At 53.6% G+C, this 20,835-nt stretch overlaps 1 protein-coding gene across 2 annotated transcripts in view; it reads right to left on the bottom strand.

Annotated features, from left to right (window-relative positions):
* Positions 1-20,835, bottom strand: part of WSCD1 (WSC domain containing 1) — a 48,629-nt gene that overhangs the window by 9,933 nt on the left and 17,861 nt on the right. For both annotated transcript variants that reach the window (XM_079797930.1, XM_079797929.1), the window contains exons 4-7: positions 20,228-20,412; positions 16,002-16,123; positions 1,996-2,155; positions 819-983 (exon numbers count right to left, since the gene is read on the bottom strand). In XM_079797930.1, coding sequence (XP_079654056.1) covers positions 819-983; positions 1,996-2,155; positions 16,002-16,123; positions 20,228-20,412 — 632 coding nt within the window. The remainder of the gene's footprint in view (positions 1-818; positions 984-1,995; positions 2,156-16,001; positions 16,124-20,227; positions 20,413-20,835) is intronic.

The raw sequence follows: 20,835 nt of genomic DNA on the forward strand, positions 1-20,835 counted from the left end.
GACAACAGAGAAATGTATTTCACACATTGAGATGCCCCTGGACTTACCTGAGATTCTTGGTTCTGAAACAGCGCAGACTCAAGCCATTTATGTTCACTTACGTAGCCTAATAAGGCCCCTTATTTCTGCAAGATTTTAAAGCATAAAACTCTTGAAGATTTTAAGACCTATTTTTAAAACATAGCACTGTGAGCCTCACTGGGGTGGCTCAGTTGGTTGAGTTCCGTCCTGTGCACGGAAAAGGTTGCCGGCTGATTGCCGGCCAGGGCACACATCTGGGTTATGGTTGGATCCCCAGTCGGGGTGTGTGCGGAGGGCAACTGACGGATGCTTCTCTCTCACATGGTTATTTCTCTCTCACTCTCTTTCCCTTCCTCTCTCTAAGCATGTCCTCGGGTGAGGATTAAAAAAAAAAAAAAGCATTTTGATAAGCTACCCCTTGCCTACAAAGAAAAAAGGAGTTAACAGATACCGTCTCACTTAATTATTGAGGGTTCTGAAAAGTAAGGAAAATCCAGGAAAGGTTTCTAGAGAGGGAATCCAAGCTACGAGGCTTTCCCTTGGAATCCAGAGGGGAGCCCATGAGCTGTCACTCGAAGTGTGGCCCGAGGCCGGCCTGCATCCTCACGGGAACCTGCCCGAAACGGCAGTTCCCAGATCAACTGAGCCAGACTCGGAGGCGCGGCCAGGGAATCTGCTGCATTTACCAAGCCCTCGGGGAGGTTCTGACACACACGCGTGGGAGAAGCACTGCTCCCCACTCCCCGGGGACGGCCTGGCCACAGGAGCCGCCTTCCCCGCTCTCTGCCTTTGCTCACCTTTGTTGTAGAGAGTTCCGTCGAAGTAGTAGCTCCCGGTATAGAAGCCAGTGGCATGCTCAATGAGGTGCCGTGCCCAGGTGTTCCCGGCACCCGGGAAGCTCGACAAAGCCACAAACACTTTGGACTTGGTGGGCAGGAACCTCCTGTCGGTGCACCGAGTGTCTGAAAGCCAGAGGTCATCTCAGGGTCACTCACCCCCATGGTGATTCAGACTCACCGTCGGACTCCCCTAGATAGAAACTGCTGACCCGAGACTCCCGCTTAATACAGGTGTGAGCTGAGGGGGAGGGGTTCGCCACCTGCACGTGGCTGGCCAGAGACAGCCCCAGGGACCACGAGGCCCCAAAGCCCACGCAAGAGTGTGGTGCAAATTGGCACCTGTGGACCCGCAGCCCGTTTTGTCTCCATGGCCACAGCCAAGCCTTGGCTATTGGCACAGCACAGGTAACTCCAGGGGAGGTGGCTGGGGTCATGGCTGGGTGGACCAATGCCACACCCTGAGGTACAGCCAACAACAAACTTGCTGGACGAATTTCAGGCAAGTGACCTCTCTGAGCCTCCTCTTCCTCCCCCCCCCGCCACCCAGGGCTGCCTGAAATCTTCAGATGGAAGCCCCAAAGCCCTGGGCTGTGCTGGGTCACAGCAGGCTCCGTAAGGGGGCATTATCCCTCCCTCTCTGCTCTTCCTCCACAAGCTCCAAGGGTCAGCCGGGCAGACCTGATGCTACCCACCACCACCCAGGAGCCTTACTGGACCCCAGGTCCTGGGCTGCCTCGGGAGGCCTTTGAGGCCCTTGTGGCCCTGAGCTCCCATGCCACCCAGTGCCGCTACCTTGCCATTGCTGTCCCTCTGGACCCTGCCTCTCTGCTCTTCCTTTCTTCTCCAAACCACCTTCATCCTCAGAGAAATTCATACTAAGGTCACGTGCTTTTCAAACTGAGCCCTGCATCCTGGTCCAGCCTCCAGAGATGGCAGAGGTCTCCTCCATCCATTATCCCAAGATGAGACCATCCACAAGGATCCCGGGGTTTGTACACAGATGCCTTTCCTACCCCAGGACTTCACACTCCACCATGGCCAGCATTTCCAAACCCCCAGACCACATGCCACCAGCAGAGGCAGGCACGGGGAGGAGGACCCTTCAGGCCCTGCCCACCTCTGGGGCGGGGCTCACCTTGCACGGGCGTCTGGTAGACCTCGCAGTACTCTGCCAGCTTCTGTGCCTCAGACTCCTGGCCACACAGCGAGCCGTCCACAGCATCCCGCAGGTTGAACTGGGAGGTGGGGTAAGCACAGTAGCACTCCCAGCCTCTGAGGATGGCCAAGGGGAACTCCTGCCAGACATGGAGAGGAAGAGAAGCATCGAGGTGAATGCAAAGGCCACGCCTCCCGCAGCTGCAGGATGAACACGTGGACCCACAGCCGGCTGCAGGGGAGCAACAGGAATGTCTGTCCGTCCTTCTAGTGCCGGGCTTGGTGCCCAAGTCCAGGGAGACCAACTCAATGAGATATGACTCCTGCCCTCCAGCAGCTCACAGCTGGCTGGCGACAATCCAGCAGGCACAGCGCAGTGAGAGGATGCTGTAGCAGGTGAGTCAGGTGTGCAAGGAGGGAGCAGAGCCTGGATCTGGGCTCCTGAGACGTCCAGGAGGCAGTCAGGAGCACCGGGGTGGGAACAGGCGCTCCAGACAGTGGCATTCATGGGAGAAAATGTGTGTGTGGGTCAGAACGGGGCAGATCAGCCCACACAGGGCAGTTAGGGCTCAACGTGTCACAGGTTTAACTAACAAACCGGGAGCCCTGAGTGACGTCTGGAATTCCCACTAGCTCTGCCTGGAGAGACCCAATCCAATCCTATGCCTGAATCCCACTGCTGGGTGTTCAGGACCAAGGACAGATGCCCACACACCCACCTCTCCAAGACAGGAGGGGTGGGCAAGAGTAGACTTGGATCCACCGAGGTGCTGAGCCCCAGAGGGCTTCCTGAGGACGGAAGGGCCCTGCCAGGGTTCAGCTCCTGGCGGTCTCTTGCATGGTTTCTTGTTCCCCGAGGGACTACACTGGACGATGAAGCGCTGGGCCCTGGCATCCGGAAGGCCTGGATGTGAATTTGGGTTCACGGGCTGGGTAACCTCGGGCAAGGTGCTGAACCTCTCTGAATTTCACACTGAACAAAAGTAATAAAATCCACCTTGCACGGTTATTATGGGGACTAGATGAGAAGGGTCCTAGCTGCCCAGCACTGAGCCCGGCTCAGGCTCGGTGCTCACAGAGGAGTGGGCCGTCCTCTGTCCCCTAACCCTCCGGCATCAGCCACGGCTCACTCAACACTTCCTTCACCCACCTCTCTCGCAGGTAGTTTGGAGCACCTACTATGTACGTGGCACTGCGTAGGCCACGTAGCCCCATTTCATCTCTGCCCGTCCCTGCATCTTGCATGCAGGAGGACTTGCATGGAGTGTGGAGACAGGAGAGGAGTCTAGGAGTGTGAGCGAGAGGGAGGCTGTGGGCGGAGAAAACTTCTCATTGCTGAGAGAAGCGCTGCACAAACCTCTTTCTTTTTTTTTTTTTGTGCCAATGGAGAAATCTCATAAATAAGTAAATAAAAGGAAATCAATAGCGTCTTCTGAGCACGGCTTGGCAAAGCTAAGGATCTCAGCGAAGACAACAGAGGTGGTGTCCCAGCCAAGGGAGGGCAGCGCTGAGACTGGGGGAGGGGAGAGGGTGCAGGGGCGAGGGGAGGAGATGCTGCCTGAAGCTGCCTGCATGCAGGGCTGTTGTTCCAGGCACAGGCTGAATTCTCCACTAGATGCCCAGCCTCCCTGAAAGCCCCTCCCCGCCTCCCTCACCCTTCTTCAAGGCTGAGGGGCAGCTTTGCCTCTGCCAGGACTTTTACCAGGGCCCAGGCCCGCGTCTCTCTCTCAAAGCTGAGCTGTCACGTAGGACAGACAGAGGATGTTTTCACTGTTCTTCCACTACGCATGAACCCCTACCCACCTACACACACACACACACACACACACACACACACACACACACACCATCTCATTAATGCATTAATTCTAGAGCTCAGAGCTCCCTTTTGCATTGGAAAAACACATAAACATTCTCTGGGACCACAAGCAAGTCACCTCCCCTTAGTCTCTCCACCTGTAAAATGGACACTTTCCACGAATGGGCCTGCCTGGAAGAGCCGGAGGATCTCGTTTCTCTCTGGCCCCCTCACTAGCTTCCCCTGGCCCACCCTGAGGGCAGTGAGCCTAGGACGGCTATCCCCAAGGCTTTCCTGGGAGATGCTTGAAATGGGGCTGGAGGATGGGGGTGGGTATCCAGGAACGTTTATGTCAGAGGGAGGAAGCAGCACAGAGTAGAGAAAGCACCATGTTTATCATCTAAAAGACCTGGACTCAAGTTCCAGAGTCACAATTCCGTACCAGCGTGACCTTGGGCAAATGCCTGCCCTTGCTGAACCTTGGTTTTCTCATCTGTAACGTGGGGGTAATGACACCCAGCTCACAGAGTGGGGGGAGAATGAAGGGAGGACCGTGCATGAGAAGGACCCAGCCCAGTGCCCAGCACATGGTAAGTGCTCCCCTATTCTTCTCTCTTCAGGCCTTTAATTGTACTAGAGGTGGGCCCCAGACCCCCCGCCTCTTAGATCACCAGGAGTTTGTTTCCTAAAGGTCCTCACTTTGGCTCCCCCTCCAAGGCCTGGAAAGCTCAGGACCAAGGGAAGGCCAGAAGCCCCTGCCCCCGTTAGCCTGTGGTCCTTCAGCCTTGATCAGGCACATGCAGAAGAGGATTGCTGTGAAGACTCAGCGGCCACAATGAGGCCCTCACTTTGGAACCAGCCCTGCCCCGAACCACAGCTGCCCCCAATGTCAGCTGCAGTGGCAATCCAGCACGGCAGCCAGGGCCACTGTCCCGGTGCAGGGCCAAGGCGACGGGACGTGGGAGTGAGCGGACAAAGGCTGATAAACCCCATCAGCATGTCCAGCCAGATGCCACAACCCCCTGGGGACCCCCGGGCCTCTAACTGCACAGAAAGCAAAATCTGTGTCCGTCCGGCCCCTCCATCAGAACACCACTGGCTTTCTGGAGGCAAGTTCTGCTGCCATGAATTGGTGAAAAGCCATCACAGGAATTGTGACTCCAGCCCCCACCATCACCATCCATCCCCTCCCACAACCCTCCCTCCTGCCTCTTCCCAGATCAACACCTTCACTACAGCAGCCTGGGCGCCCACGGCAGCGATGGGGCAAGCACGCGGCCACCTGGCTGTGTCCCCGTCTATTCACACTGGCTGTTACAGGCGGAACTGTGTTCACATGTTGAAATCCTAACCCCTACCTCAGAACGTGACTGCTTTGGAGGTAGGGTCTTTAAAGAGGTAATTATGTTTAAATGGGGCCATGAGGGTGGGCCCCAATCCAGTCTGACTGGTGTGGTTATTAGAAGTGATTAGAACACAAACACAAACACACAGACCAAGGGAGGGCCCCATGAAGACAAAGGGCCAAGGCCACGTGCAGTCTAGGGACAGAAGAAACCAACACCTGGATCTCAGACCTCTGGCCTCCAGAGCTGCAAGGAAACAAATCTCTGTTGTTGAAGCCCCCATCCGCCTGCAGCACTTGCTACAGCGGCCCTGGGAAGCGAATACACCAGCTTTCCTACCAGTCCTTGGCCAGGTAGTCACATACCCACCTCAGGGCCTTTGCACTTGCTGTTCTCTCTGCCTAGAATGTTCCTCCCCCAGACACCCACGTGGCTTTCTCCCTTACTTTCTTCAACTTGCCTTCTCCTGAGGCCTTCTCTGGATTGCCCACTTCAAGTCACCACATTCTCCCACCACCCTATTCCCCTGCTGCTGGGCCTTCTAATTTGGTTTCACTGGGGTATAACAGCGATGAGATCCTCTGACCCTAAGTGTACCCTCAGCAGTCTTGATGCATGTGTATCAAGACCAGCATTTCCCTCACACCCGTTTCCTCCACCCCTTTCCAATCAGCCCACCCTCCCTCACAGCAACCGCTGATGATTTCTACCGACACAGATTCATTTTGCCTAAAATATAAATGGAGTCATCCAATGTCTATTTTTGGGTGTCTGCTTTCTTTCATTCAGAAATGTATTTGTTAGACCCACCCATGTTGTTTTATCTGTTAATAGATTGTTCCTTCTTATCCCTATTATTCTGTGTGTGGATGTACTAATCTGTTGATTCATCCACTTGAGGGACACACGGGCTGTTTCTGGTCTCTACCTATTACAGATAAAGTTGCTATGAACATTTGTGTACAAGACTTTCAGCCAATAAATATTTTCCTTTCTCGTGGGTTAATACTGAAGGTTCGGCTTCATTTTCCTCCACGTAACTTGTCGGCATTCAACATCCACTCCGTTTTACTTGCTGACCTGCTTATTGCTTGCTTCCTTCCCCGAGGGTGTGAGCAGGGACTTCTGTGTGTCTGTGAGCTTTGCTGTATTCTCTAGAACATGGTGGATGCTTAATGACTGTTTGATGGACAAACCAATGAACAAATTAGTGAATGTCCTTTACAGGTCCCAACTCCCCCCCAGATTACTGGCAATGGACTTGGGCATGAGCCTTTTGTTGATCATTTCGCCCTGGGCATGAGGGAGGAGAAAAAAGCTGGCGCATCTAAGCAACATTGCCCCCCAACACCAGGGACCCCAGGGGGCTTGGATCTCCTGGGATTCCTGTTCAGAGAAAATTTCAGCAACATGGTAGCTCTGTTCAGGGCGCTGGCGCTGTCTCCCTCCCTGGCTGCAATGCTGCTGCCCACGTTGATGCCTCCTAGTCCTGTATCCCAGGGCTGGGGACAGGCTGCCCCCACCAGTGACCCGAACCTTTTTGCTTCCTTGAGTGGATTAAACTGTCAAGTTTCCGGGTGTTTGCAGAGCATGGGAGAGCTGCAGACAGTAATGTGGTTTTATTTACAACATAACCACTTCAGCAACATCACTGGATTCTGAAAACACAGAACAATTTTCAGCCCCTTGGGGGTTTCTAGGACATGATTTCCATAAAAATTAAATATTGGAGAATCTTATCTCTCTGCCACCTTCCCCACTCCTCCCACCACTACCGAGAGAAAGAGAGAGAGAGAGAGAGAGAGAACACAAAGAGACAAAGGAGAAGATGATTAGAGAAAGCAAGGCAGAAAAAGGAAGCACAAACACAGATGTGGGACCATTTAAATAAACAAGATGAGGGATTGAAGAGGGAGCCACTGAGCCTGGCTGGAGGGAGGGTGGATATGCATCCTACTCCGGACACCTCACCTCCAGCCCCAGCCTGGGTGTCAGCTTGGAGCCAGGTCAAGACACAGCCAAGGCTGGGCTCTCTGGGTTGTGGGGATCCACATGGCTTGGTCATGGCCAAAGGGTCAAGGAGTGGACATTCCAACAGGCAAGAAGGACACCTCTAACAAACTGGCTCAGCTGGGTCTCATCTCCTCCATCGTCATTCCTCCTTGAGCACCTTGCTTAGGATCTCCATGGTTATACAGAATTACAGAAATTTCACAGATGAGTGCTTCAAGTTTTTGAAGGGGAAATTGAGGCTTGAAAGCAGGGAGCGAGCAGCCCAAGACGTCAGACCATCAGGGTGAGTGGAAGAGAAGCCAGCTTCCTGGAGTCCAGTCCAGGGCTTTGCCACACCCACACTCAACTCCTTGGAGGCAAACACATGAATGCATGGATTTTTTATGAAACCTGCAAACTAGCACAGAGCTTAGTTAGCTCTGACCAGTCTTTACCTCCAGGGCAGTTCCCTTCACTCCAGAGGCAAGTCTGGATACAAAAAGGGAATGCAGATAGCCACAGAGGTGGCTGCGGATATGGGGGATGAGGCCAACTTTTGCTTTTGGTGCTTTCGGGCAAATGCCAAGTTGAATGCAAACCCATCAGCTGGTACTGTGATTGAGAGCCTGTTTGCTCCGACCCGATGACCGTGGGGTCTGACTGCAGGGGTGGGCTGGGAGAGGTGTGTGTGGTTTGGAGAGGCAGCTACGGGGAGGTGGAGCCAGACCAAGGCTTGGTGTCAGGTGCACAGTGTCGACAAGCGAGTGAGCATCTCTGAGTCTGGGTTTGCTCACCTCTATGAAAGGGGCATAGCTCGATGATTATAGACTTGGGAGTCAGCAGGCGTGAGATTAGGTTAAGATGGACTGAGTCTTGATTTCCGCACCTGTAAGGGGGCGTTGAGGATGGAAGGAAATACTCGTGAGGTGCCTGTCAGAGAGGAGACACCCAGCAACTTGGATGGCCTGAGTCCAGGGGAGGCTGAAGGCGTGGGTGGGGCAGGGCTTCTCCATGCGGAGAGCTGACACACAGCCCCCTGCCTGTGTCCAGCCTCAGAAGTGCTGCTTCGGGATTGTTTGGGGCAAATATCAGTGTCTCCGGGGGCCTCTGAGTGTCCCCTTGGGCAGTGGCTCTCTGCAGACCCTGGGCCCCCCGACAGCAGACACACTCCCCCGCTCCATGCGATACCCTCCCTGTCAAAGCCAAACACGCGCCAGAAAGAAAGTCCATTCAACCCTGGGTGGCTCAGAACCACCACACCCTGGGAGCCCCAGGTGCCCGGGTTTCCACTGACATGGAGAGGACCAGCCGCTCGTCTTGGGCAGTTTCTCAAACACCCCACGCACAGCAAAGAAACCAGGGAAACCGAATAGTAACGATCATCATCCCATTGTCTGGAATACTCGCTGTGCAAGAGACACCCAAACCACAGCAAAGTCACCGAGTCCTCCTCGCAGTCTGACGAGGCATTGCCGCTGCCGCCAACCCCGGTCAGCACAGGAGGACCCTAAGGCTCAGGGCTATGTGACTGGCCAGGACCACAAATCAAGAAAGGGGCCGAGCAGGGCTGTGTACCCAGGTCACGACGCCTCTAAAGCTCCCTCCTTCCATTTTTAGAAGGATATATACTAGGTGTACCGGGTAATAATGGGGATTTTTTTTCAATAGATGGAGTTACACATATGTTGATATATATGCGATTTGACATGTATGCTATTTTGTTGTATTGACAACAAGCTTCAAAACTTCAGATGTCAAAGTTGCTGAAGGTGTTAACATCATAGATATTTTTACACTTAAAAATGTCGAATTTCATGCCAAAAAAGAGCATTTGCGGAAAGTTTTAATTCATTACTTTATTTTGAAGAAAAGTGCTGCTGAATACTTCAGGAAGCTTATGGTGAACATGCTCCAACTCAAGATACTTGTGAACACTGTTTTAAACGCTTTAAAAGTGATGATTTCGATGTGAAAGACAAAGAATGTCCAGGTTAACCACAGAAGTTTGAAGATCAACAATTACAAGCATTATTGGATGAAGATGCATGTCAAACTCAAAAACAACTTGCAGAAAGATTAAACGTTGCTCAGCAATTAATTTCCAATCGTTTACAAGCAATGGGAAAGATTTTAAAGAAAGGAAAATGGGTGCTACATCAACTGAACAAAAGACAAATGGAAAACCGAAAAGTCATCAGTAAAGTGTTGCTTCAACGGCACGAAAGAAAGTCTTTTTTTACATCGAATTGTGACTGGTGATGAAAAGTGGATTTATTTTAAGAATCCCAAATGCACAAAATCATGGGTTGATCAAGGTAAACCATCAACATCGATTGCAAGGCCAAATCGCTTCAGAAAGAAGACAATGCTCTGCATTTGGTGGGATCAGGAAGGTATGGTGTATTATCAGCTTCTAAAACCGGGTGAAACCGTTAATACTGATCGCTACCGACAAATAATCAATTTGAACCATGCTTTGATTGTAAAAAGACCAGAATGGGCCAGAAGACATGGCAAAGTAATTTTGCTTCATGATGATACACCATCACACACTTCAAAACCAGTTAAAAGATCTTGCCTGGGAAGTATTAACCAACCTGCTATATTCACCAGACCTTAACCTTCAGATTACCACTTTATCCGATCAATGGCACACGCACTTTCTGAGCAGCACTTCAAAACATACAAAGAAGTGGAAAATTGGGTCTCTGAATGGTTTGCCTCAAAACAAGAAAAGTTCTATTGGGACGGTATCCACAAATTACCTGAAAGATGGGGGAAATGTGTAGCTAGCCATGGACATTACTTTGAATAAAGCACTTTTGATGTTTCTCTTGAAATTATCGTGTTTTCTTTGATTACAAAATCCACATTATTTACCAATACACCTAGTATATACCTCCCAAGGATATATATACACACTTTAGAAGGATATATATACACACTTTAGAAGGATATATATATATATATATATATATATATATATATATACACAAAAGTGTGCAAAGTGTTATTAGTTGTTTTCTCTGGTGCGATAAAGTGACAAGTGAGTTTTAATTTTATGTCTGCATTCCAAAAACTTCTAAAATTTTCTTTAAAAAAAGCCTGTGTAACTCCCCCTCAAAGAAAACAGTAAGTGTTCTTTAGAGACATATACCATAACATCAACAGGTTTACTACAGAATTTTTATAGGAAATCCAAAGCCACCCCCTATCAGTCACCTATTGGAATGACTATACAGCATTTTGGCAAAGAAAAAAAAAATTCTTAATATCCAGGAAGAAATTCACAAACCCAAACTCTCACAGACCCAACCTTGGCAGAGCGTGAAATTGCGTGCCCCGTGGAGGCAGCAAGTCCACCAGCATAGACCGCGTCTACTGGGGTCCAAGTGGACTGAGCCAGCGCGGCCGCCCAGCAGCCTCCACAGTAACATGTGCTTTTCCATTTCACAGGCGGATGGGTAAGCGCTGCCAATAAACGGCCAAATAAAAAACCCCTAGAAGAATGTCAATGGGAAAACACCCAGGGGGTTAATATTCTCTGTGAAGAACGCATGCACCAAAAGAGGCTAAAAGAGGACAAGAAGGAAGGGGAGCACCTCTCTCCCCTCTCCCCTCCCCTCTCCCCCCTCCATCCAGTCCCTCTGGTTGCTTTCTAGGTAGAACCAGCAGCAGTGGCCGGCAGATAAAACCTCAGATCACAAGGCATAATGCTGGGGAAGCTTCACACGTTAGTAACCTATTTACAGATGCTGTCAGATTTCGCTCACCAGCCCACTGTGGGAATCCTTGCTACCACAAATGGTCTATCCGTTTGCACACAAATATCAAGCTTCGAAATTAATCACCCCCAGATCTGAACTGGTAGCAAGACAAATATCTAAGTTCCCCCCTCCCCCCTCATCCTCACCTCTATCCAAAGGAAGGAGCTGATAGGATCTTGAGTACTGAAAATGAGCAGGCTTCCTCCCATCTCCAAAACGACCACGGAAAATTAGACAAGATCATTGTACTGTGTTTAAAAACACATTACATCGGTCCAGTCTCTCTTGCTGGCAGACAGTCAGATCATTAAGATGCTGCTATTCCCCCCAAATGTTCGCCTCCCTGTCAAACTACACTCTTGGAGCTCCCCAAGTTCATTGTAACTAACTAGCAAAAAACAATAGAGATTTCCATTTGGGGCTACAAATAGACCCCAGATGGTGCTCAAAATGGGGGTGCTGCAAGGAGGGGTCCCCTCTTTTCCTGTTTCCAAGCCCCAACTCTCACATCTGCTGCTGGGCCCCACAGCCCAGCCTGCCCTAATGAAGCCTCTAGTCCCCTCCCCCAGATTTAGCTCTGTCTCATTTCACATTCTGCTGTGAGCATTTTCCATCATAAAAGTCTTTGAAACCATTTTCAATGGCTGCATTATAGTCCACTGTATGGCTGTGGCTTGATGTGTAGCCATTCCCACACCACAGAACATCTGAGCTTGTCTTTCAGCCAAATTAGGATGAGATGGAGCTGCCACTGGGGCAGCCCTGCAGCCTCGGTGCTACTGGCCTTGCTGGAGAGGAAGTGTTTGGCGCTTCAGACAGGAAAGTACAGCCAGACATCCGAGTTCACCTCTCTCAGCCCCTCAGCATCCAGGACAGGAGAGGGGAAGCCATTCCTGCACACAGGTCGCTGGTCCCTGCAGGCCTGGGTCAGCTGAGCCTCCAACTGACCTCACATCCCCCAGACATCAACACCAGAGGCAGAATTTGCTTCCTCATCTTCACCAAATAGTCGGATGAGACAACTGTTCTCCAGGACTCAGACTCATGGGGAACGTGGGCTGAGCCTGGACATTGCTGAACCAACACGTTCAAGCTGGCCCTGGAGGGCAGTGGCTCTTGACGGGGCACGAAGAGACAATTTTGTCCTGCAGGGGGCATGTGGCCGTTTGGGGACGGTTTGGGTTGTCACAGCTGAGCAGGGAGGGGCTGTTGGTATGTTCTGGGTAAAGGGTATCAATGCTGCTAAATACCCTGCAATGCACAGACAGATGCTAAAACGAAGGTGACCTGACCTGAAGTGTCAATCGTTGCAAGGCTGAGAAACCCTGCTGTAGAGGGAAGGCAGAGTCCCTGCAAAACCCTGGCCAGGAAACTGCAGAGCTTGGAGCTGCCCAATGAGGGGGCGGGACGGGGGGGGGGTCTGCTCCAGAAGGTCCTGAGTCCAAGTGACACCAACACCCATGAGGGAGAAGGGATGGACAGCTTGGGAACCAAAGGCTCACTCTGTTGAGTAGACGGTGGTTTTCCTTGGATGAGTAACATCTGGGCCTTGTCCTCGCCCTACCTGGAATCCCTAACTCCAGAGCCAGCCCACAGGCCATCTTCTATCTCAGCTTTACCAAGGCATCTCCCAAGGTGTCTCTGAGGAGGGCTGCCTCCCAAAGGGATCCACAGAGGACGCCTCCAGCCCCCTCCAGAGCCCCGCCTACGGCTGTGAAGTGTCACAATGGGCACAGCATCCTCTCCCTGCTACACCACCAGTGGCTCCCTATTATGCAGCAAAAACATCTGGGCTTTGAGGCAGGCATCCAGGGCCCATTGCAATTTGTCTCCACCCACCTTCCACACCACATCCTCTGGCTCCCCGCTTCCACGCAAGTGCAGGGCCACTGGGTCAGTCCCGCAGCCTTGGTGCTACTGGCCTCCAAGTCTCCCTCGCTCCCATCAGCGCTGACCTCACTCTGTCGCGTCCTATCTCAGCCCCTCCCCAAGGGTGAGCTCTGCTGGCACCGCCTCCACCCCCCCAACCCCAGTTTGGCCACATCTCACTAAATGTGTCCTTCCAAGACCTGCTTTCAACATGAATGCTGGAAATGACGACTGTTCCTCGCAGCTGCAAACTTCTGAGCATGTAAACAATGGCCCTGGAGGAAACCCCCACCCTCCCCGGCCCATCCGACCACGCAGTGAGGCCAGGAAGAGAAACAAGCAAAGGCACCTCGAGAACCCGGGGTGCCCTCTCCGCCCTGTGCTGACCTGAACAGTTCCCACCAGCACTGGCCAGAGCTGAGCCTGTGACTTGTCCTTAAAACGCATCACGAGGGGAGATGCACAAGGTGCTAACGTGAAAAGCGGGGGAGGGATCGGGAGCCTGCAGGTACTGCTGGCACAAGCTCCAACGCAAAACTGCAGCAGCATGGATTTGTGCCAGCAACAGCGAAGAAAGGCTGAAAACAGAAGTTGGAGAGTGTAAGATCTTCAAGGTGTGTGCCTTAAATCACAGGGCGGAAATCTCTGGGCCCTCGTGGGCCGCCCCAGAGGAGGTGCCCCCAGAATTCTGGGGTGTCTATCTCGGAGGCTGCTTTGAAGTCATCGTCCCTAAAAGAAGAGCCACAGGGTGCCTGGTTTCCCTCTCACACAGCGCTGGTGGGGGTGTGAAGTTAACATAACCTCAGCCAAGGGCAACGTGGCAAAATTTGCCAACGTGACAAGGACACGCGGCCTGGGACCCAGCATCTCCTTGGAATTCTGTCTCCCAGATCCACCGCAACAAAACGCCCCACCCACAAGGAGAGTCACTGCAGCCTTATTTGTAAAAGCAAAGGACTGGAAACAAGCTAAATGTGTAACAGCAGGAGGCTGGTTAAATAAATTATAGGACATCCTGTAAGGGAGTTAAGAGGCTGGGAAAGCAGGCTCCTTGCCAATAGGAAGCGATCGCTACCAGTCCCACGCGGGGTAGCTGTGAGTAGCTCGTTACCACCTGTGGGTTTGTAAAGGAATCATGTCTTGGAAAGAAAAGATTGCTGGAAGAGACATAGACGCTCTCTGACTGTGGACACAGGAAGTCAGGACCATGGCTGCCTCCAAGGAAGGACAGACGCTGGGTGGTGAGACACCGGGCGAGAGGAAGACTCTCCCGTCCGAGCACTTTGGTGTCTTTTCATTGTGTGAGCACATTACCTACGAAAATCATTTAAAACACTGAGGACACGCAGCGGTGATGTCCGTTTCCTGTCACGTCCCCCTGTTTCTTCTCTTCTTCCCTGTTGCCTCCTTTCTGCACTCACCCCCTGGGGCCCCTCCCCGCAATGTCACACAAAGGGAGGAGCACAGAAGCACAGGGGGTGGCAGCAGGGTGGGCTGTAAGGCCAGTGGCTCCCTGCCTGTGTGCAGACCTGCTCTGGCTCTGTTGCAGCAGCCGGGATCAGAGTACCTCCCTCAGGGAGCGCTGGGAGGGTGAGGCAGATAGATCATTGGTGGGGAGGCCCCCCGCACAGCACCCAGCACACAGGACGCTGCCCCGAGGAGGCTGCCCTCAGCCCGGTCTGGCCCAGCTCAGCTCCTCTGATTCCAGTGGAGGCTCCTCGGGGACCTGCTGGGACCTGCAGGTGTGCAGGCGGCCCTGGAGAGCGGCTTGTTTCCTTGTGAGCACACAAGCAGGTGTCCCTGCTGCCTCTACCCCAGTCCCTGCTCCCACGAGGGGGAGAGGGGAAGTCGAGATGCCCAGGCCAGATGTTTGCAAATCAACAAACTGCTCTTGGCTGGCTGCATGTGTCTGGTGATTCCCTGAGGCCCTGAAAGCTTCCTCAGAGGAAGCTTTTGAAAATGCTGGACATGCAGGAGCCTCTTCAAAGGCTGTGTGTGCGCAAGAGGAAGGCGCACATGCAAGGCTTTGTCTCCACCAGCCTCCAAGGGGAGCATCGCAAGAGGGGGGAGGGCACGCAGCAGAGGGAGGGCAGGCTCCTCCGTGTCCAACCACATCTGCCTTCGCGGAGGCCCACTTCCTGCACCCTCAAACCACCAGCAGGCCATGGAGCCACACAGCTCAAATCCTGGCTCCCCCCGGCCTCTCCCCCTTACTGGCTATGTGACCTCGGAAAGAATGCTCAAGCTCTCCCTGCTTCAGTTTCCTCACCTGCAAAATGCATAATCATAACAACTATCCCATAGGGTTGCTACAGGATTAAATTGGTTAGCACATTTGGGCTTGGAACAGTAAGTAGCTGACATGAAATAAACAATATATGTTAGCGACTGTTGATAATTACCACCACCATCATCATCATCATCATCATCATTATCATCATCATTGCCAAGGCCCCTCTCTCTTAGCCCCATTGTGTTGCACTGTCAGGTATCATGGTCTCATCAAGGCTACTGAACCCCCACACAGAGGAGCAGCCCCAAATCCCAGCCTGCTGCCACTGAGGGCCATTTCCGGGGCTGCAGCATCCAGACCAATTTGGAGATTGCCGGACTCCAGCCCCGGATCTCAGTGCTCTTCGCACAGCTTGCTGGTTCCACCAGCCTCGCTTCACAATGCCCTCTCCCCACCCCCTCAACCCCCCCGACCCCCGTCCTGCCTTCTGCAAATCCTACCTGGCCTTGGCCAATTTCCCCACTCCAGGGCTAGCCTTGGTGCCCAGGCCAGCCCCCTCACAGTCACACCCCACTCCTCAGCCCAGGCTGAACCAAAGGTGCCCATGGGACTCCAGCCCCTGAAGTCAGGTTCATGGCCAACACCATCAGCACACACAACAGAAAACCCGTCTGTTCTCTCCAGGTCCCGACCCAGCATCTTCGTGCTTCCAAACCAAGTCATTCTACCATCTGACACTTGTGCCAAGAGCCCATGTTGGGAAAGGCATGATCCTTTCAGCTTCTACAACCTTCGCTGACAATTCCCCACCCAGCCTGGAATCACCGGCCCTAGCAACACACTCCCTGCGGGCACCCTCAGGGATGTCTGCCGCGTGGCCTGCTGCTCCGGGCGGACGGCTGTCTGCAGCCCAGCACCGCACCTGCCCCCTCTCTGAGGCCACCGCACACGCTGATGTGGTAGAATTATAATTGGTCTTACTTTCTTGGAACAAAATCCCGAACACGTCTCCACTGTCATGTTGGCCTGCATCAGGGAGTCGGGGAAAGCGTGCGTGATGTTCTCAGGCAGTCTGAAGCACCCGCGGTATGTGACCGACCTCCCTGGGGGAAAAACAGGATTTCGGTGAGAAACGGTGCTCCTGGCAGTTGGCGCCTGTCACCAGGGAAACCGGTGGCTTCTCCGTTTCAGCATCTGAAGGGGCATCCTCAGGAGGGCAGGTTTCACATCAGAGAAGGCAAACTGCCCTACATGGGGTGTGGCCAAGCCCAGATCCTGGGAGAAGCCAGGCACCAGGGCCTTGGACACCAGGATCACCGACAAGGGGCCGCCTGTCTGCCTTCAGGTCTCACTATTCCCACCAGCTCTCGGGGGACGGTGTCCATTCACCTTTCCTTCCTTTCTTCCCCCCTCCCTTCCCCCTTCCCTCCCTCCACAAAATCCGGACTGTGCGTCCATCCTGAGCCAGATTCGGCACTAGGGAACCGGCCAGGCGGATGTTCTGGAAAAGCGCATGGCTTCCCCGTGAGTGTGCGGAAAGAAAAGCAGGCCTGGAAATCGGCACCCTGCCAGGTTCCCGTCACTGCGCCACCGAGTGACACACTGTCCTGCTTCCTCCCCGACCGTGAGCTCCCACCGAGCTCGAGGACTACTCCTTGCGCCCGTCCCAGGCAGCCTCAGGCCACGGTGCTCCTCAGACCTGGTGGAAAACTGCAGCTCCCTAGTTGGCTTCCTTGGTGCTGAACAAACCTGGAATGTTCCAGCATCAACTGCTCATTTTTCTTCCAGACTCATCAGAGTTTCTCTAGATGGCACCCCAATACCCATCCCAGATCTCCCGGGGCTCAGCATCTCTCCCTGCTCCCCGTCTGCTCAGCACCTGACCAGCAGCAGAAACCCCCTCCCCAGCCAGCCCCGCGGCCAGAGGGCTCTCCGCGCAGGACTGCAAAGCAGGATCGAGCCCTGGTCTGGAAGCCCATCTGGTCAACCACATCTCCAGTGGTCTGCACGTCAGGACACCCACCTAGTTGGGCACAAATGAAGGGGGGCAGCTGGTGCCGGGGAGAACCGTCCAGGCTGAGCATCTGACTGGCCTGAGGTCAAGTCCTGGCACTGCTGATGACGCGCTCTGAAACGTGGGTGTGTCGTGGACTCAAGACCCTCTGTTTCCTCACTGACATAATGCCCGGCAGCTACAGTTGTTTTGAGGGGCAACGTGCACCCACAAGCCAGCCTCTGATGTGGCTGCCCTGGCCTTGGTGAAAGGACCTGGGGTAATGGCTTGTGCAGGGCTCACAGAATTCCTTCCTGTCCTGTGGCACGACTGAACCCCAAAAGGACAAAACAGCTAGATGGACTGGACTGTGGTCCTCAGCCAGCTGCTCTAGGGTGGGACAGACACCAGGGAGACAGGCTCCAGGGCACATGACAAGGAGGATGAACAGCACAGGCAGGGCACAGGGGTTATGGGCATCCCAGCCAGTCCCAGGCTGCAGGGAGGCACAAACCAGAGTCCCAGGGGCGGCTGCATGTGGGTCACCCTGTGCTCAACCACACCCAGCCCTGCCTGACACAGCAGGTGCCCAGTGAGCACTGAGTGGATGAATGAACTGAACAACAGGGCACGTGAGGGCACAGCATACACTGCAATGCCAGCGCTGCTGGGATGGCAGCATCGGCTGCCTCTGGGCATCACTGAGTGACTGTCTTTCGGGGAAGAGGCTGTCGTCTAGTGCAGTCTATCCACACCTGCCCCCCTCGCTTCCCAGGTGACAGCCCCAGGGCCACTTCGGGCAGGGCATCTCTGAGATGAAGTCCTTGATGAACTGCTCTGTTCCTACCTCTGATCCCAACCCGGGGAGCTGAAATTTAACATGGGTGGCCACCTGGTCACCTCTAGACAGAGATCCTGTTGACCCATCATCCCCTTGAGAAGGGAGCAGGCAAAGTTCAACTGCCTGGGCCCCACAGGCTGCCCAAAGGGGCAGCTATCACACTGTTTTCAACATGAACCATGACATCAGGTGTAGCCCACTCAAGATCTGAGGCTGAATAACTGGGCCATCTCACCCTTAACCAACGGGCAGCCTGAAGCAAATCAATGATCCCTAAGAGCCAGTGGCTGAGCAGGCGGGAGGAGCTGGCAGGGCAGCTGGAGGCCATATATGGACCTGGTTCTGCTGCGGAGTGGTGGTGGCTTTGAATCCAGGGAAATCAAAGGTCCAAGAAGCCAGTCTGGAACATTCTGGTCCTCAGGAAGCCCATTTGGACGCCCAGGTGAGAGAGCAAAAGTTGACAGATCCATACACCACGGCAACCTTTGTGCCAGGCCCTGTCCTGGCCCAGAGTAGGTATCAATCACCATTTGTTGAGTTAATGGTCTCATTAGTGAATCCACAAAGAATGTGTTGCCAGGGTTACAACCCTGTCCCTGTCCCCCCATCTGGAGCCCTTGTGCCCAGATATATCGTCTCTGACTATAAGCACTTAAGCAGCCTCAGTTGGCTGGGCCTGAGCATAAGCCACTCTCCCCGTCACGCTGGCCCCATAGCAGTCACCATGGCTCTCACAGCCGGGCTTCTGTACTGCGTGGCTAACACTCATTGCTAGGAGAGCTCTCAGGACACCCCCTGCAGTCCTAGCGCCTGACCTAAGCCCTCCTTCCCTGAGCTCTGCCAGTGCTTGGGCTAATGCATTAGCTGCCCTGGAGCTGTTAACAGGTGCACAGCCATTACCAGGTGCACAGAGGTGCTGTGTCCGCGAGCTAGTGTGCCCCCATCGTCCATGGTCTCACCCCTGCCAGTGGCGGGGACGGTCTCCCGTGCCCTGACTTCTTCCCAGCCCGGCCCCTCCCGATTATGAAAAGGACGACCCCTGGCCGTGCTCTCAGCCATCTTTATTGGATAAAGGAGCCTTTTATCGTTAGAGGACGTGGATCTGGGACTCAGCATCTTGCAATCAGGACAAACCTGAGCTTCAGACACATCTAACGGGGCCCCCGGTATTTAAAAGCACTTTCCATTGACCTTCTTGGGGGTTCTGTCTGCCTGTCTGAAGCATCAGCTGCCTCCTCCACCTCCTGGCCGATTACCGTATTTTCCGGCGTATATGACGACTTTTTAACCCAGGAAAATCTTCTATACGCCCAGTCGTCTTATACGCCGGAAAATACGGTATTTCTCTTCAGAGTTCTGTACTTACATTGTAAGCTTACCTTCAGTGAGAGTTTACCTCTGGGAACTCTTTACACCTGGGTTGGTGGCACAGCTCTTGAGAGCTGTTGCAGTTGCCTCTGCCGGCCCCTCCAGGTGGTCCAGAGCCGATGTTTATGTTGGGAGTTTTCAGGACCAGGAAGATCGTATAAATCTGAACCCCAAAACTCGTACGAATGCAGGTCGCCCACAATTATAAATTCTTAGGGCGAGTTTTCTTTTTGTTTGTCCCCCGGAGCTCATGTCAAACAGACAAGTTTTTTTTCCATCTCCCTGGACTATATTTTAGAAACCGAACTTTTACTGATTTACACTTCAGTGGAAGTGAATCCCACCTTAGGCAGAGGTCTCCATCCCATTCCCCATCCTGACCAGCTCAAAGCTTCCTTCTCTGTCCTATGTGGACACCAAAACCTCAGCCCGTGGCCACCAAGACCAGCGACTGCCCTCTGCGGAGACCAGAGCTGCACAGCCTGTTCGCAACTCGCATCGCCACTGTGACTTCGAATCCCTCTGCATTTCTGGAGCAAGGGATTCTTTCCTTGCTTGCTAGTTCGGCTATGCATGTAAAATAGTATTTGTTCCATTTTATCCTCCATTCCTTGGGGTTGGGTAGCTAGGAAACTTCCAGATGATCTGGTCCACCCCAATGCTAGAAATCCAGGTCTGCCTCTGCACTTTACAAAATAGACTGGAGCCCAGAGAGGGAAAGCGAGCTGCCAGAGGCCACACAGCACGTTTGAGACCTACCTAGGCCTTGGCCCCAGGCCTCTGGATCAGTTTCTCTCTCCTTCAGGCGATCAAGAAAGATGTGCTTCAGTTATGAACTCAAGCAACCTTTGGCACTAGCCCCACACCCCACGGAGATGAGCCTGTCCAGGGAGCTGATGAGAAAGGGAGGGCAGAGTTTCTGTTCCTAGTGATTTGGAGGAGGGGCCACAGGCAGGGGCAGTGGGGAGAGGGGACAGACAGAGCCGAGGAAGGCTGCACACTCACGCTTCCTGGAGCTCGGCTGCAGCTCCTCCACTCGGTACACGGAGAGCCGGCCGACGCCTCCGCACGCCGAGCCCTTCTCCCCCTTGCACTCGTGCTTACACTCCTCCGGCCCGACGCTCAGCACCGGGAGCCGGTTCCCGCAGTAGCACTCTGTCCCGGCCTCCAAGCCGGCGTAGACATAGGACCTGCAGGGAAAGTGGGCCTGGGATAAAGCTGCCCCTGTCCCAGAGCCAGGCCTGGCATCCTAACAGCTGGCTCTGGGGCCCGGATGAGGGCTGCTGGGCTTGAAGCTGAGGTTAGGTCTGGATGAGGAGGCAGGGGCCACGGCCATCAGCGTGTGGCTGGCCTCAGGGGCCATCTGCCTGGGTTTAGGGAACAGTCTTTCCTTTGTGATAAGCTGACTTAGTCGGCCCCACTGGTTCCTCTCCTCAGCCCTGAGCTTTGTCCCCCAAGGTGCTGGCCAGGGTGACAGGTCATGACGGGTCCACAGCAGTGGTGTGCTGGTAACTGGTTCTCGGGATGGGAGGGAAGGGGCCTAATTGGTGGCATTTGCCAATTTCTGTAGATGATTTCAAGTTAGCGAGCGTTCAGCAACGGGCTTATAGCAT

Source organism: Cnephaeus nilssonii, assembly GCF_951640355.1.
Source record: "Cnephaeus nilssonii genome assembly, chromosome: 19".
Lineage (NCBI taxonomy): Eukaryota > Metazoa > Chordata > Mammalia > Chiroptera > Vespertilionidae > Cnephaeus > Cnephaeus nilssonii.